The sequence below is a fragment of the Phacochoerus africanus genome, chromosome 6 (assembly GCF_016906955.1).
Source record: "Phacochoerus africanus isolate WHEZ1 chromosome 6, ROS_Pafr_v1, whole genome shotgun sequence".
NCBI classification, from domain to species: Eukaryota; Metazoa; Chordata; class Mammalia; order Artiodactyla; family Suidae; genus Phacochoerus; species Phacochoerus africanus.
Genome location: NC_062549.1, coordinates 40,268,942 through 40,286,273, shown reverse-complemented (window position 1 = coordinate 40,286,273; position 17,332 = coordinate 40,268,942). Strand labels below are relative to the sequence as shown.

Sequence of the window (17,332 nt, the reverse complement as noted above, 5' to 3'; positions counted from 1 at the left end):
ACACACACACACACACACACACACACACACACACAAGAAAATAGGAAAATCTTCCACTGACCTCATCTGCGCCAGGACAACATACCAGCTTATACTAAAACTGACTCTGTTCTTCTAAGCTTGCTATATAATTTATATATATATATATATATATATATATATATATATATATATATATATTTGTGTGTGTGTTTTTTTTAGGGCTGCGCCCATGGCATATGGAGGTTCCCAGGCTAGGGGTCTAATCAAAGCTGCCAGCCTACGCCTCAGCCACAGCAACACAGAATCGAAGCCATCCAAGACACATCTGTGGCCTACACCACAGCTTGCAGCAACATTGGATCCTTAACCCACTGAGCAAGGCCAGGGATCGAACCCATATCCTCATGGATACTAGTAGGGTTCATTTCTGCCAAGCCACAACGGGAACTCCTGAGCTTGCTATATTTTAGTTATCTCCTTCCTAAGGAGAAAGGAAATGGCTGAGTCAAAGATAAATTCAGTTACCAGGAACTTGTAAGAAACATCTACAAATTTACAATGTCAGGACATTTTTTTTCAATATCAATTGAGGCTTGAGGCATTTATTTAAAAATATATTCATTTATTCATATAAACATTCCCTTTACATTATTACATGGTAACATTCATCAAAAATTAAAGAGTTTTTAAGAATTTTCAAAGTCCTGTACTGAGGCCTTGGCCATCTCTTCACAAAATATTTCATCAGGCATAGATACCAGTTTGTCCAAAGAGATGTAGTTAGGCTTTGCTGGATCATACTGTGCTCTTCCTAAATAGGCAAGAAACAAATGTCTTTCTTTGATTTTAAACAACCTTGTATTAAATACCTAGAAAAGAAAAAAAAAGTCGTTTAAAAAATATTGTGGGAATTCCCTGGTGGCTCAGTGGGTTAAGGGTCCAGTGTTGCCACTGCAGCAGCCTGGGTCGATGATGTGGCATGGGCTCAATCCATGCATGGCCCAGGAACTTCTACATGCAGTGGGCATGGCTAATAATAATAATGATAACATTTGCACTAAAAGATGAAAATGTTTATTATGTCTAAAACTCTTAAAATGTTTATTTGGCCAAAAATTTAAACAGGCTGTGAAGCTTCCTTATCTTTCTTTCTTTTTTCTTTCCTTCTTTTTAAATTCCTGTTGCTCCCTGTGACTAGTATCAAAAGGAAATGAACCTGGACTTCAGGGGAGCCACTCACCCACTTCGGGAGTTAAAGCTCCCGAGGAGCAGAGTGAATACAGTTTACTGTAAAAAGGAATTAGAAGCAGGCTAAGTCCCAAAACCAGCTGCAAGAAAGAAGGTATTACTGGGAGGTCAGGCCACTTGAAATAGAGTCCTAAGCTGGATAGACATCTGTGAGGCCCCCGGGGCAAGGCCCAATGGACCACATTCAGTGTTAGGTCTCAGGTTCTTCTTTTGGCTCTATTTCAGATGCACTGGGGACACTCTACATGACACATAACCCCTGGGAGTCTTTCTTTATGTTCAAGTGGAAACAAAATATTAACAGGTCATTATGAAAAACAACTGTTGAAAACTAATGTACCTTGAGAATAGTGACCAAAAAAAGTATAGTGTGCTAACTCAACATGGGTTTGGCTTGCTTTGGGAACAAAACATCTTTTTCCCTCTCTGCAGAAACAAATTACATGCTGTTCTGCCTTCATTTTGGCAACTAAATTCCCATTATCCCATTATTACTGCTCAGAAGATGCAAGATGCTTTTAGCTCTATTTCTTTAGAATGTAGGACTTCTGGCTCACAAAATTACTATCCAACATACAGACAAGACCAAAATGACTCTGAAGCACCCAAACTATCATATATTTATTTATTTATTTATTTATTGTCTTTTTTTGCCATTTTTTGGGCCGCTGCTTCGGCATATGGAGGTTCCCAGGCTAGGGGTCAAATTGGAGCTGCAGCCACTGGCTTACGCCAGAGCCACAGCAACGTGGGATCTGAGCCGAATCTGCAACCTACCACAGCTCACGGCAACGCCGGATCTTTAACCCACTGAGCAAGGCCAGGGATCGAACCTCATGGTTCCCAGTCGGATTTGTTAGCCATTGCGCCACGACGGGAACTCCCCAAAGTATTATTTATTAATTTCCTAAATATAATTACACTTTGAAGCATTCATACAGCTTCTAACTAGATCATATTACTTTTCCAGTGGTTCAAGGTGAATTTATTATCATAGACTTGTGTAATCTTTTTTTTTTTTTGTCTTTTAGGGCTGCACCTGTGGCATATGGAGGTTCCCAGGCTAGGGGTCTAATCGGAGCTGTGGGTGCCGACCTACACCAGAGCCACAGCAACGCCAGATCCAAGCTGCGTCTGTGAACTACACTACAGTTCACAGCAATGCCAGATCCCTGACCCACTGAGTGAGGCCAGGGATTGAATCCGCAACCTCATGGTTCCCAGTTGGATTCGTTTCCACTGCACCACGACGACGGGAACTCCGACTTGTGTCATCTTTCAAATCCTGAAGTCATAGCTCAGATTGAGACTCTCTCTTTTTTGTTGGTGTGCTTGTGCGGTTGACTACCAGGGGCTACCTTACAGTGTCGGAAGGGTTCCATCCTGTTAATGATCCACTGAATTCTCTGGGAGTAAAACAAAAACTCCTCACTTGAGAATTACCAATCTCCTCTCGCCCTAAACATGGTCTCCAGCTCTGGCTTCATAGAAACCCCCAGGGGAAAAGGAGAACTAAGGTTTCAGGGGACCCTGAATAGAGCCTTTTTCCTGAACTAGGGGTATCCTCACTTGCATCACCCTCACTGCTTCCGTCATCCTTTACTTTCTGTGGTCGCTGCTTTGAAATGACTCAATCATAGTTATGAAGTTATCATTGTTTCCCTGGTTTTTTTTTTTTCCTTTTTAAAATTATTTATTTTATGACTCAATGAATTTATTACATGTTTAGTTGTACAATGATCATCACAATCCAATTTTATAGGATTTCCATCCCACAACCCCAGCGCATCCCTCCACCCCCTCCCCATTTTTAACTAATCATAAAAACATGTACCACTGAAAACTGTTTCACCCCATGAAGTTTTTACAGCACCAGCCAAGAATTTAAAGTCTACATCAGTTCCCTTGCAGCCTTGCCATCAGTTAATGTGTTTTTTCCATTAATGAGGGTTTTTTGTTTTGTTTTGTTTTGTTTAAGCAATACTACCCAGACTCCTACAAGTCTGAGAGTTCTCTCAACATGGAAGCCATACTTTCACAACTGGGCTTCCCAAAAGCTCGGATTTGGGCTGCCTGAAATCTGTTCTTAGGGTGTTCCTTGGTGGCCTAGCAGGTTAAGGATTTGGTGTTGTCACTGCTGTAGTGTTGCATGCCTTGGATGTGGCTGAAAAAAAAGAAGCCATATTTCTTTGCCACCTTTACATTAAGAATACATGCAGCAAATGGAGCAGCAGGATCACCTTAATGAAATTCGACTTTTCATTATCCAGTGAATACTCACTGAGTGTCTATTCACACGCCAAACGGGAAAGAAGGATGACTTTTATGAGATTCAGTTATTCATTTGTTTGACAAATATCTATCCAGTGCCTACTAATTGGCCCGGTATAGTTCCAGGCTCTGGGAATTCAGCAGTGTATAAATCAGACAAGATTTCTGCTTTCAGAGCTCACATCCTTGTGAACAAGCAGATAATGCCATTCACCAGGTAACGAACAGTAAAGTCTGATTACCATAGAAAATATAATTATGGCTTTGCCAAGATGGCTCACTGGAAATGTTTTATGCTTTGGCAAGAGATCATTATAATACGGCTTGTTAGTTAATGGATTTAGAGTGTGAATAAAAAAGTACATTTAGAATTGAAAGGACCTTTAAGAGAAGTGATTTATTTCAATTTTTTTGGCCATACCTATGGCATATGGATGTTCCTGGGGGTCCAGTTGGAGCTGCAGCTGAGGCCTATGCCACAGCTTGTGGCAATGCCAGATCACTAACCCAATAAGCAAGGCCAGGGATCAAACCTGAATCTTCAGGAGTTCCCGTGGCATAGGCAGGCAGCTGTAGCTGCAATTTGACCCCTAGCCTGGGAGCTTCCATAAGCTGCACCTGCAGCCCTAAAAACAAACAAACAAAAACAAACCCACATCCTCACGAACACTATGTTGGATTCTTAACCACCCACTAAGCCACAATGGGGACTCTCTATTTCAAAATGAAATGGAGAAAAGCACAAGAGAGAACATGCTAGAGTCCAACAGGCAGAACGAGGACTAGGGACAAACTACAGGAAAGAGATTCATCACTTATTTCTCCTCCAGAGAGGTACATGTGTGCCCTAGGAGTGGCAGACTTTTTTTTTTTCTTTTTTTGTCTTTTTACCATTTCTAGGGCCGCTCCTGTAGCACATGGAGGTTCCCAGGCTAGGAGTCTAATCGGAGCTGTAGCCTCCGGCCTACACCAGAGCCACAGCAACGTGGGATCTGAGCCGAATCTGCAACCTACACCACAGCTCACGGCAACGCTGGATTCTTAACCCAATGAGCAAGGCCAGGGATCGAACCCGCAACCTCATCGTTCCTAGTTGTATTCGTTAACCACTGAGCCGTGACGGGAACTCCAGAAGTGGTAGACTTTTAAAGGGATGCCTCTACTACATTTCTAGATGTGTTCTTGATTAAAAAAAAAGGCAAAAAGAAATACAACCTTAATGCAACTCTAAGAGCTGTAATGCCTTTGGTCTGATTCCTTCACAAATAGCAAGGTATCCTCATAGGCAGAGAGCACTGTGCACAGAGAGCATGGCAATGATGCTCCTGCAGAACAGGGAGCAGGGTGCTTCTTACCTGGGGGAACCTGACAATGACGTGGTGGGGAATTCGCATCACATTGTGCACATAGTCGAAAGTCTCAGTAAGTTTCCTTTTATTTGCAGTTAACATCTTGGGGATTTTGGTGACCATATGTTGGATTTCATTATGTTTTAAAACCTAGTTCAAGCCGATAAACCTAAAAGAAAGTAGAGCTGCTATGAATCACAAATAGAAATAGTTATTTTTGGGAGTTCCTGTCATGGCTCAGCAGAATCGAATCTGACCGGCATCCATGAGGATGCGGGTTTGATCCTTGGCCTCACTCAGTGGGTTAAGGATCCGTCATTGCAGGGAGCTGTGGTGTAGGTTGCAGATGCGGCTCGGATCTCGCGTTGCTATGGCTCTGGTGTAGGCTGGTGGCTGTAGCTCCGACTCGACCCCTAGCCTGGGAACTTCCATATGCTGCATATTCGGTACTACAAAGCAAAAACAATCCCAAAAACAAACAAAAAAAGAATGATAAAAAAAAAAACCCAAACCCAACCAAATGCATGCATCCATAGAGTCCTATGCTCCCCCACCAGTCCCACTGCTTCTCTCTCTCTGCAGGTGATCCCCCCACTGCATTGTAAGCTTAACAGCAGGACTGTCTCCCCAGCACACAGCATGGGCAGGTGCTCGATAAAGGTGCGCTGCGTATGAAACACTTCAAGCACCTCAGAAAATAGGCTTTGTATAATAATTTTGAATACTACTCCAGCTCAGTATGCTAAGAAGTCATCTGGCTCTCTACTGCTCTCTTGGAGGGAGGACAATAAGGAGTATCTGTCTGATGCTTTCTATGCTAGAACTAGAGCTGGCAACTTGCACAGGTTCCAGGAGAGCAATGTACCACTGGCTACTATTTTTTTCGATGAAGCCTTTAGAGGAGTTCCCTTGTGGTGTAGCAGGTTAAGGATCTGGTGTTGTTAAAGCTCTGGTGGTGGGAGTTCCCGTCGTGGCGCAGTGGTTAACGAATCCGACTAGGAACCATGAGGTTGCGGGTTCGGTCCCTGCCCTTGCTCAGTGGGTTAAGGATCCAGCGTTGCCGTGAGCTGTGGTGTAGGTTGCAGATGCGGCTCGGATCCTGCATTGCTGTGGCTCTGGCGTAGGCCGGTGGCTACAGCTCCGATTTCAACCCCTAGCCTGGGAACCTCCATATGCCGCGGGAGTGGCCCAAGAAATAGCAACAACAACAACAACAACAACAACAAAGCTCTGGTGGGGTTCAATCCCTGGCCCAGGAACTTGTGTATGTCTCAGGTGTGGCCAAAAAAAAAAAAAAAAAAAAAGAAGGCTTTGGTTCCAGGATCCATAGCTTATCTTCCACTTAGGTGATAAAGACACAGACCCACATATTGGGCAAAGGAAGCAGTTTCCAGGTAACACCCAGATACCTAACCTACTATTCTTAGGGTTATGGGTGTCAATGTCTCTAAGGCATCTTACTCATGCTCAATGTATGAAAATGTTATAAACTAAAATAAATGGCTTGCTAGATATTTATTGTATCATTACTTGTGTCCACTTTTAATTTTGTTACTTTTATTTTTTAGCTTCTTAAGGCCACACCCATGGCATATGGAAGTTCCCAGGCTAGGGGTTGAATCGGAGCTACAGCTGCCAGCTTATGCCACAGCTGCAGCAAACACGGGATCCAGGCCGAGTCTTGGGCCTACACCACAGCTCAGCGCAACGCCAGATCAGATCCTTAACCCACTGAGCCAGGCCAGGGATGGAACCTGCATCCTCATGTGTACTAGTCAGATTCATTAGCACTGAGCCACCACAGGAACTCCCTCTCCATCTTTTAGAAATAACTTATTTTACAACCTAGTTTTCTTTAAGATGATGGGAGTAAATCTATCATCTTCAAGGGGCTTAAGCACCTTAAAGAAGCTGATTTCTCAAAAACTTATAGTCATCCTACCTTCATATTCTCTTTCACAGGCTCCAGACTTCCGGTTAGTAGTCGTGGGAGACGAATTATCAGATCTCTAGTCTGTAGTTATAAAACAATCTATTATTAGTATATATGCATATTCAACTAGTTTGGAAAAAAACCAAGATATTACTAGGAATAGAAAACTAAAATTTAAAATATGACCCAGTAGAGAAATGCTAAGGAGCCTAGAAATATGTAAATGTAATATTGTTGGAGGAAAATAAAGGAAACAATTTGATGTAATTATTATAAAATTATACAGCTATATGATTAACCTAGCAAGAGAGTTCATTCCAGTACAGAAAATAATACCAGGCATTTATAGAATTCATACGACTCAGGCATTTGTTCCAAACATGAGATTTAACAGTTACTAAATGTAGCTGACAGGGAAACATACACAATCTCCCCTTTTCTTTACCTTTTTCACACTAAGTTCAAGTTCTTTCTGAAAAAATCCCAATCTGTTGTCCAATCTTTCCACGGAAAAACTCAGCAAAAATGGTGCATTTCTGACCATCTGTGCAATATCTGCCTTACTGAAATTTTTTGACTGTAGATAAGCAACCCTAGAGAAACAAAATACATGTACATAAGATAAGTATCTAGTGTGTCATGCTGTTTTCCAAAGTAGCAACTGTTTTTTGTTTTGTTTTGTTTTTGGTTTTAGGGCCACACCTGTGGCATAGGAAAGTTCCCAGGCTAGGGGTCCAATTGGAGCTACAGCTGCCAGCCTATGCCACAGCCACAGCAACCCATGATCCCAGCTGCATCTGTGACCTACACCACAGCTCACGGCAACACCAGATCCTTAACTCAATGAGTGAGGCTGGGGATCAAACCCACATCCTCATGGATACTAGTCAGATTCATCACTGCTGAGCCACAATGGGAACTCCCAACAACTGTTTTTAAAGATCCCACCACCTCTCCCCAAAATAAAACAAGCATCCACCCAACTGTATGATGGTTTCCATTTATATTTTGAAACAAAAAATATTTCTGAAATTCACTCACATGCCCTTTTCAATTAATCTGCCTTATTAGTTGATAGAAAAAAATGAAATAGCTTCTGTTTAAGTTTGTTTTGTTTTTTTTTTTACTAAGAAAACACAGAAATTAAGAGGAGATTCAGAACTTTTTTTTTTTTTTGTCTTTTTGCCATTTCTTGGGCTGCTCCCACGGCATATGGAGGTTCCCAGGCTAGGGGTCCAATCGGAGCTGTAGCCACCGGCCTACACCAGAGCCACAGCAACGCAGGATCCGAGCCGCGTCTGCAACCTACACCACAGCTCACGGAAACGCCGGATTGTTAACCCACTGAGCAAGGGCAGGGACCGAACCCGCAACCTCATGGTTCCTAGTCGGATTTGTTAACCACTGCGCCACGACGGGAACTCCAGGAATTCTTTTAGTAAATTTATTGAGAGTATATTTTCATTAATAATTTTTACTTTCAATTGTATTTTGTTAATAACTGAGAAATTTTTTGCTAAGTTTCTGGGAATCAAAATAAGGTAGTAAAATATAGAAGTTTCACTCTTAAAAACCAGTATGGATTTTTGGGAGTTCCTACTGTGGCTCAGCAGGTTAAGAATACAACTAGTATCCATGAGGATGTGGATTCGATCCCCGGCCTCGCTCAGTGGGTTAAAGGATCAGTGTTGTGGTGAGCTGTGGTACAGGTCACAGACTTGGCTTGGATCTGACATTGTTGTGGCTGTGGTGTAGGCCGGGAGATGCAGCTCTGATTGGACCCCTAGCCTGGGAACTTCCATATGCCACAGGTACAGTTGTAAAAAGCAAAAAAATAAAAAGATAAAAAATAAAAAAATTTTGTTTTTAAAAATCTATAAACACAGTTAAAGACAGTTTAATTAAATGCCTAAAACATTCCAGGAGATTATCTTCTTTAATTTTCATCAGAAAAACAAAAAAGCAAACAAATAACCCTTGTGAGCCAGGTAAATTTCCCACATGACATTTGAAGAGACATAGATTCACAGGGGAGTTAAATAACTTGCCTTAGACCACCAGCTAATTAATGACAGAGCTGAAATGTGAAATCTGGCATGCCTACTGCTAAAGCCTACGATATTTTTAATACCATATATCAGAACTTACGTCTTATACTACAATGACTATCACTCTTTTGTCCCTTAGATGCGATGAGAGAAAAGACTGATACATTTAACCACATAAAATTTTTAAATGCAAGGCAAAAAACCTCACCATCAAGAAAGTCAGACGAATGACAATCTGGGAAAAATATTTACAACATGTCACAGGAAAAGAACTAATTTTGTTAATTTAAAAAAAAGAAAGAAAAAGAAAAAAAAAAAAAGAGAAAGAAGGCCCAGTTAAAAATGTCAAAGGACATATAAATACTTTATAGAACAGAAAATGGAAATAGATATTTGATATATGAAAAGAGTCCCCCAAAACATTTGGTGTTCTAAATATCATTTCCAAAATAACAAGGCATTGTTTTTATTTTTTTTGTCTTTTTGCCTTTTCTAGGGCCGCTTCCCACAGCATATGGAGGTTCCCAGGCTAGGGGTCTAATCAGAGCTACAGCTGCCGGCCTACTCCACAGCCACAGCAACGTAGGATCCAAGCCGCATCTGCGACCTACACCACAGCTCACGGCAACGCTGGATCCTTAACCCACTGAGCAAGGCCAGGGATCAAACCCACAACCTCATGGTTCCTAGTTGGATTCGTTAACCACTGCGCCATGACGGGAACTCCAAGGCATTGTTTTTAATCTATTAAAGGAACTGAAATCAGTTTGATGACACCATATTAGAGAGGATAAGAGGGGTACTGGCACTTCTGTACACTGTTGGTAGGAGTATAAACTGGAAAACCTACGTGAAGGACAATTTGTCAATATCTTTTAAAATTATAAATCCACATACCCTAGCGATCGATCTAGCAATTCTACTTCTAAAAATGTGTCCTGCAGATAGACAATAGTATATGTGAAATGAGGTATATATATATATATATATATATATATATATATATATATATATATGAAGGAGTCACTACAGCTTCTTTGTGATAATAAGGACCAGAAACTACCACGTTTCCCAAAAGGGGACTAGACAGATCCACTGTATGAACTGTAATAGGATTAAAAAGAATAGGAAGAGCCAATTCAAAAACTCTTGGCAGCATACAGTGAAGGTAAGAATGGGGGATGCAGCATATAGTATGTATATATGCTACCAACTGTATGTATGTACACAGGTGCACATACATGCCTGCCTACAACAAAACAATCTCAGCAAGGTGAACAAAGAACCTGACGATAGTAGCTGCCTCCACTGATGGGTCTTGCAAGGCTGATGAGGGATAGGAAGAAAGAGGTTTGGAGGAAGATTACCATGTTTTTCTTTTTTGGGGGGGGGGCGGGGGTTGCAGCAAAGATCAGTATCTCATTAAAACCTCCTGAGCTAGGGGTCAAGCCACAGCCACTGTAGAAGCAACACCACGTAGTTACATTATGAGCCACACGGGAAGCCTGAAACTGTTACCACACCGTGAAAATTCTCCCAATAAAACGATATAAGGCCCAGCCAAAACCAAAACCAAAACCAAAACGAACCTCTAGTCATTTAAATGCAGATTATTCATTTGAAAATTCTTGAAAAGAACCAACCATGTAATACATTTCAAATTCTCTTCATTGAAAAGAAAACGAGTATATGAAATAAGTGCTACTATAGAAATTCTAGAAAATAAGACTGCTGTACATATCAGAGCCAGAGGCTAAGTTCAAAAAAGATTATCATACCCACGTCTCTTCCAGAAGAAGCTTATTTTTCCTTGGATATCCTTTTGCGTACATGCGGGTAAACTACCTGTTAAAAATTCCAAGTAATTTTGAAAAATGCTCCACAGTTTAATTTGGCAGTCAGCCAGGTTTAGGAACCATTAGACTATTTTCTCATATTCTATATGAGAATATTCTTTGTTAGGAGCATGTGATTTTGAGCAAGTTTATTTAACTGAAGCTCCTTTTGGAGTTCCTGACGTGGCTCAGTGGTTAATGAATCTGACTAAGAACCATGAGGTTGTGGGTTCAATCCCTGGCCTTGCTCAGTGGGTTAAGGATCCGGCATTGCCCTGAGCTGGGGTGTAGGTTGCAGACGAGACTCAGATCCCCCGTTACTGTGGCTCTGGCGTAGGCCGGTGGCTACAGCTCCGATTGGACCCCTAGCCTGGGAACCTCCATATGCCGCGGGAGCAGCCCCATAAAAAAGACCAAAAAACCGAAAAAACCTGAAGCTCCTTTTAAGCTTCTGTTCCTTCCATAAAATTAAAAGTAGGGAGACAGAATGGTGTTGTACCAGGACTCTGGAGTTAGACTAGATGGATTTGTTTTGTTTTGTTTTGTTTTTCCCTGCTTTATAAGGCTGCATCCCCAGCACATGGAAGTTCACAGGCTAGGGGTCGAATAGGAGCTACAGCTGCTGGCCTACGCCATGGCCACAGCAACGCAGGATCTGAGTTGAGTCTGCAACTTATGCCACAGCTCACAGCAATGCCAGATACTTAGCCCACTGAGCAAGGCTAAGAATCAAACCCTCATCCTAATGGATACTAGTTGGGTTTGTTACCATTGAGCCACAATGGGAACTCCCACAGACGAGGTGGACTTGAATCCCAGCTCTGCCACCTATACTTGCCTGATAATCTGGGGCAAATTATTTAAACTCTCAGTGCCTCTCCTGGAAGATGAAAATACTGATAATAATGTAAGGTAGGCAGCCTCTAAAATGATTCCCAGTCATCTCCACCTCCTGGTATGGACTCTTCCTTGGACTATGTCTTGAGCAATAGGGCAGGTTGGTTTTGAAATGCGGAGAGAATTAGCGTTCCAGGCGGTCAGGAGGAGTAGAGCTAAACATGTCAGACTGAGTCTCCTGGACTCATTCTCCCCTGCATGGTAACAGCCTGTCTATGTTACACTAGACTGCAAGTCACAGGAAGGGAGGGTGTGTCTATCTCCCGTGGTTCGGGTCTAGCTAAGTGCCTTGCATACATAATAAGGCTCAAATTATTCAATGTAAGAAATTCAGTTTTTTGTTCTGTTTTGACCTAGGAGAAGCTCAGAGGCAGCCCAGTGGAGACTGCTGCAGTATTTTTCGTCATGTGAAACAATGGGGACCTGAGACAGAGTATTCAAAGCGAAGACTAAGAGAAATGCATTGGCTGAATTGAGAGAGAGAAAAATAGTACCAACAGGCCGTGGAAAGCTATTAGATGTGGATGGAAGGGAAAGCCAAAGTTAATACCAGTATTTCTTTCTTTTCTTTTTTCTTTTTCTTTTTTTTTTGCCTTTTCTAGGGCAGCTTCCTGTGGCATATGGAGGTTCCCAGGCTAGGGGTCCAATCGGAGCTGTAGCCACTGGCCTACACCAGAGCCACAGCAACACGGGATCCGAGACGCGTCTGCAACCTACACCACAGCTCACGGCAACACCGGATCCTTAACCCACTGAGTGAGGCCAGGGATTGAACCTGCAACCTCATGGTTCCTAGTTGGACTCGTTAACCACTGTGCCACAACACAGGAACTCCAATACCAGTATTTCTGATGTGGGCAATGGGGTGAAGGGTGCTCTCATTCAGGGAATCTGGGAAGACCTGATTTAGGTGAGAGGTGGGGGGCGACGGTACGTCCAAGACGTGAATTTGGGACACAGGGACTTTGTCTTCCTCTCCACTGCCCTGCAGGGTTCCTACCTCACACACGGATGCTCTCTCACTCTATCAGTTCTCACAGAGTCAATACATTCTTTGAATGCTGAGTGAAGTCCAAAGAGGTTTACGGAAGTGCTATTTAAGAAGGAAAAACCAAAATAACCCACAGAAATGGTTAAGCAAATTATATAACAATTTGCCAAAGAAGGTCAGATGTCTACCATCAAAAATTGGCCAGAAAGAACAACAGCGAAGGTCAGGCTTGCACAACTTTAAGTGTACTCTAATATCATCTACACATTTACTAATGAATTAAAAAAAAAAAAAACTAGTGAAACTAGAACACACCTTCACACCATGCACAAAAATAAACTCAAGGTGGCTTAAAGACCTAAACATAAGACAAGGAACCATTAAACTCCTAGAAGAGAAACATTCTCTGATATTAACTGTACAAATGTTTTCTTAAGTTTCCCAAGGCAACAGAAATAAAACAAAAATACACCAATGAGAGCTAAATACATAAGCTTTTACATAGCAAAGGAAACAACAAAAAAAAAAAAAAGAAAGAAAGAAAGAAAAAACAATCTATGGAATGGGAGAACATAGTTGCAAACGATGCAAGCAACAAGGGCTTAATCTCCAAAATATACAAACAACTCATAAAATTCAACAGCAGAACAAAACAAAACAAACAAAAAACTCAAAGACACAGGGATGGCCAATAGGCACATGAAAAAATGCTCAACATCCCTAATTATTACAGAAATGAAAATCAAAACTACAATGAGGTAGCACCTCACACTGGTCAGAATGGCCATCATTTATAAATCTACAAATAATGAATGGTGGAGAGGGTATGGAGAAAAGGGAACCCTCCTACACTGTTGGTGAGGAGGTAAATTGGTACAACCACTGTGGAAAAGAGTATGGAGGTTCCTCAGAAAACTAAATATAGAACTACCATATGATCTAGCAATTTCACTCCTGGGCATATATCAGGACAAAACTTTCATTTAAAAAGATACATGTATCCCTATGTTCACTGCCACACTATTCACAATAGGCAAGACATGGAAACAACCTAAATGTCCATTGATAGATGAATGTATTAAGAAGATATGGTACATATACACAGTGGAATACTACTCAGCCATAAAAAGTGCCATATGCAGTAACATGGATGAAACTGGAGATTCTCACACCTAAGTGAAGTTAGGTCAGAAAGAGAAAGACAAATATCATGATATCACTTATTATGTGGAAACTAAAATATATATAACACAGATGAATCTGCCTACAGAACAGAAACTGACTCACAGACATGGAGAGCAGACTTGCAGTTGCCAAGGGGGAGGGAGAGGGAGTGGGATGGACTGGGAGTTTGGGGTTAATAGATACAAACTATTACATTTAGAATGGATAAGCAATGTGTATATATATATATATGCGTGTATGCATGTGTGTGTGTGTGTATGACTGGGTCACTTTGCTGTAGAGCAGAAATTGAGAGAACATTGTAAATCAACTATAATAAAAAAATTTTAAAAACCCCACTTCATTTGTTTCCAAAGAGAAACAGTTAAGTATTAACTTAGCAGTAAATTGAAAACACAGAAATAATAATGGGTACTTGAGTTCCCGTTGTGGCGCAGTGGTTAACAAATCCGACTAGGAACCATGAGGTTTTGGGTTCGATCCCTGGCCTTGCTCGGTGGGTTAAGGATCTGGCACTGCTGTGAGCTGTGATGTAGGTTGCAGACGTGGCTTGGATCCTGCGTTGCTGTGGCTCTGGCATAGGCAGGCGGCTACAGCTCCAATTCAACCCCTAGCCTGGGAACCTCCATATGCCGCAGGAAGCGGCCCTAGAAAAGGCAAAAGGACAAAAAGCAAACAAACAAAAAAACCCAAAAAACAAACAAACAAACAAAAAACAAAAAGAAATGGGTACTTGAAAAAAGAACTGATTTAGATACTTAATTTTTTCCATTATAGCTGGTTTAGTGTTCTGTCAATTTTCTACTGTACAGCAAGGTGACCCAGTCACACATACATGCATACATTCTTTTTTTTCCTCACATTATCATGCTCCATCATAAGTGATGATTTAGATACTTAGTTTTGATCAAAAAAGTCTATAACAAAAAAATAATATTCACAGTTCATTATGTTAGTAGATCCTTGTGCCACTGAGATTTTAAAAATAACTTGCATATATATTTCCTTCATAACCACTTCTTGAGTTTCATGAAAATCATTCTAGAGGCTGTACCTGGTCTTAAGATTTTCAAGGTCTTCAGAAAAAATAGCATAGTTTTTAGTCAGGAATGTTCCCAGTTGGTTATCCTCCATACCCAAATCTTTAAGAAACAGGAGTATTTGCGTAATGTCTTTTTCAAAATCCAGTCGCAGGAGGAGGTTGGCTGCATCTGGATGTTTTTCTATCTTGGACAAGTCCACCCCTATAATAAAATACAAACACTGTTTCAAGATAACTGCTTGGCTGAGTCATTAAACTTCACATATAGAAACACAAGGAGTTCCTGTTGCGGCGCAGTGGAAACAATCCAACCAGTATACATGAGGATGCAGGTTCGAGCCCTGGCCTCACTCAGTGGGTCAGGGATCTGGTGTTGCCATGAGCTGAGGTATAGGTTGCAGACACGGCTCAGATCCTGCGTTGCTGTGGCTGTGGCTGTGGCTGGCAGCTGTAGCTCCGATTCAACCCCTAGCCAGGGAACTGGGAACTTCCACATGCCATGAACACGGCCCTAAAAAGCCAAAAAAAAAGAAAAAGAAAAGAAACGCAAGATATTACTAATGGAGATCAACAACCTATCCAAAGGAGACCTGAGACAGGCCAACAGAACCTTCCAAGTATTTTAAAGTAATAAAAATAAATTAATATAAAAATGTACTATTTATTTCAAAGCCAGGTGTAAAGGAGAAGAGTGCATCTGGGGCTAAATTTCCACTCAACACAAAATCATTACAGCACATTGACCTCGGATCATCATCTTTTTCTACAGTTTCTTAAATGCTGTTGGCAGGATGTTTGTGAGCCCCTCAGGATCTCCACAGTAACGGCTCACCTGGTCAGTCTACAGGGTAACAGGCCCCGTGAATAACTTGTTACTTCCTTTGAAGTTTCTAATTTCTTTAGTTACAGCATTCTTTGACTTATGATCCCCTCCTTGGGGGAATAAAGGTGACCCTAGGTCTTATTTATTGGACTGTCCAGAATTTTAGCATAAAGATAAACACCTTGAAGAAGAAATGTCTCTGTGGAACAGGTGCAACACATCCAGCCCTCAAGTACACTACAAAGCAGAAAGTATACCACCTTCACATATGCCTATAATCTTAAGTAATCTAAGTAAATGTGACAAGGGACAGGAGAAAAAGGGTTAGAAGGGGGAGAAAGCAAGTTGTTACTTTTCTTTGGTTACGGATATACACAAATGTCCACATTACTTACGCAGGGACTCTAGTAGCCTTTGATTCAAAATTCTCATTAAAACTGAGCGTTTTATTCTCTTGTTTTTTTCCCCCTTTTATCTGATTTTAAAATTTGTTTGTTTGTTGTTTTAGGGCCACACCCGTGGCATACGGAAGTTCCCAGGTTACAGGTCAAATGGGAACTGTAGGCACCAGCCTGTGCCACAGCCATAGCAGTGCCAGATTTGAACTGCGTCTTTGACCTACACCACAGCTCATCACAATGCCAGATCTTTAACCCACTAAGCAAGGCCAGGGATGGAACCTGCGTCCTCATGGATGCTAGTCAGATTTGTTTCCACTGAGCCATAACGGGAACTCCTGATTTTCAAAAATTAAACATGAATAGGAAAGGCCTAGTCCTTATCTTTAAGAATAAACATGTGGCACGGCGGTAAGGATCTCGTGTTGTCTCTGCAGCGGCTTGGGTCCCTGGCCAGGAAACTTCTACATGCTGCGGGTGCTTCCCTGCCCCGACCCCCAAAAAACACTCAAAGATGATGTAAAGCTTTCTTTTCTTTATGTTTTTGTAAATTTTATGGCTGCACCTGCAGCATATGTAAGTTCCCAGGCCAAGGATCAAATCCGAGAAGTAGTGCGACCTACACTGTAGCTACTGCGATGACAGATCCTTTAAACCCAGCGTGCCAGGCCCAGCTTTGAACCCACACCTCCGCAGCAACCTGAGCCACTGTAGTCACTGTAGTCTGGCTGTGCCTCAGTGGGAACTCCTTAAATTCTGTATTTTTAAAAATATTTCTCCTAGTTAAAAAAAAAAAAACTCTCAAACTGATTTCAAGATGCAACTTTACAGTCTTAGATATAAAAGCAATGAAATAAAAATACCTTTTTAAATGGTGTTTGCAACCAGAAAAATAAATTATAATTCCATGTATTATTAGATCCAGATATAATTTCAAAGCCAAATTTGATAGTAAACAGGTACTGATATAAGATGATCATGAACAGAAAAAAAGGTTATACAAACACACATACACAAAGAATGAAGACCAGAAAGATCCAGGATGAACTATAATAATGACATTTCAAATCAGTGTGGGAAAAGATGGACTACTCATTAATATATAATGGGATTTCTAGCTATATACTTGAAAACTAATTCAGAATTCCTTCTATATCTGATACAAAATTAATTTCAGATAAAAAATCTAAATGGGTACTAATGCCAAAACCACTAGAAGAAAATACAGAATTATAAAAATATTAGGAAGATGGACAACATGAAGACATGAGACCCATTCTATGGCTTTCTGTAATATTTGCTTAGAAAAAGGTAGGGAGGAAGCCGCTCA

General features: G+C 41.3%; 1 protein-coding gene across 1 annotated transcript in view; it reads right to left on the bottom strand.

The window, feature by feature from the left end:
- MTERF3 (mitochondrial transcription termination factor 3) overlaps positions 1-17,332 on the bottom strand; it is a 30,332-nt gene that overhangs the window by 3,153 nt on the left and 9,847 nt on the right. The window contains 5 exon segments of the mRNA XM_047783567.1: positions 4,857-4,994; positions 4,996-5,019; positions 6,793-6,864; positions 7,229-7,376; positions 14,794-14,983. Coding sequence (XP_047639523.1) covers positions 4,857-4,994; positions 4,996-5,019; positions 6,793-6,864; positions 7,229-7,376; positions 14,794-14,983 — 572 coding nt within the window.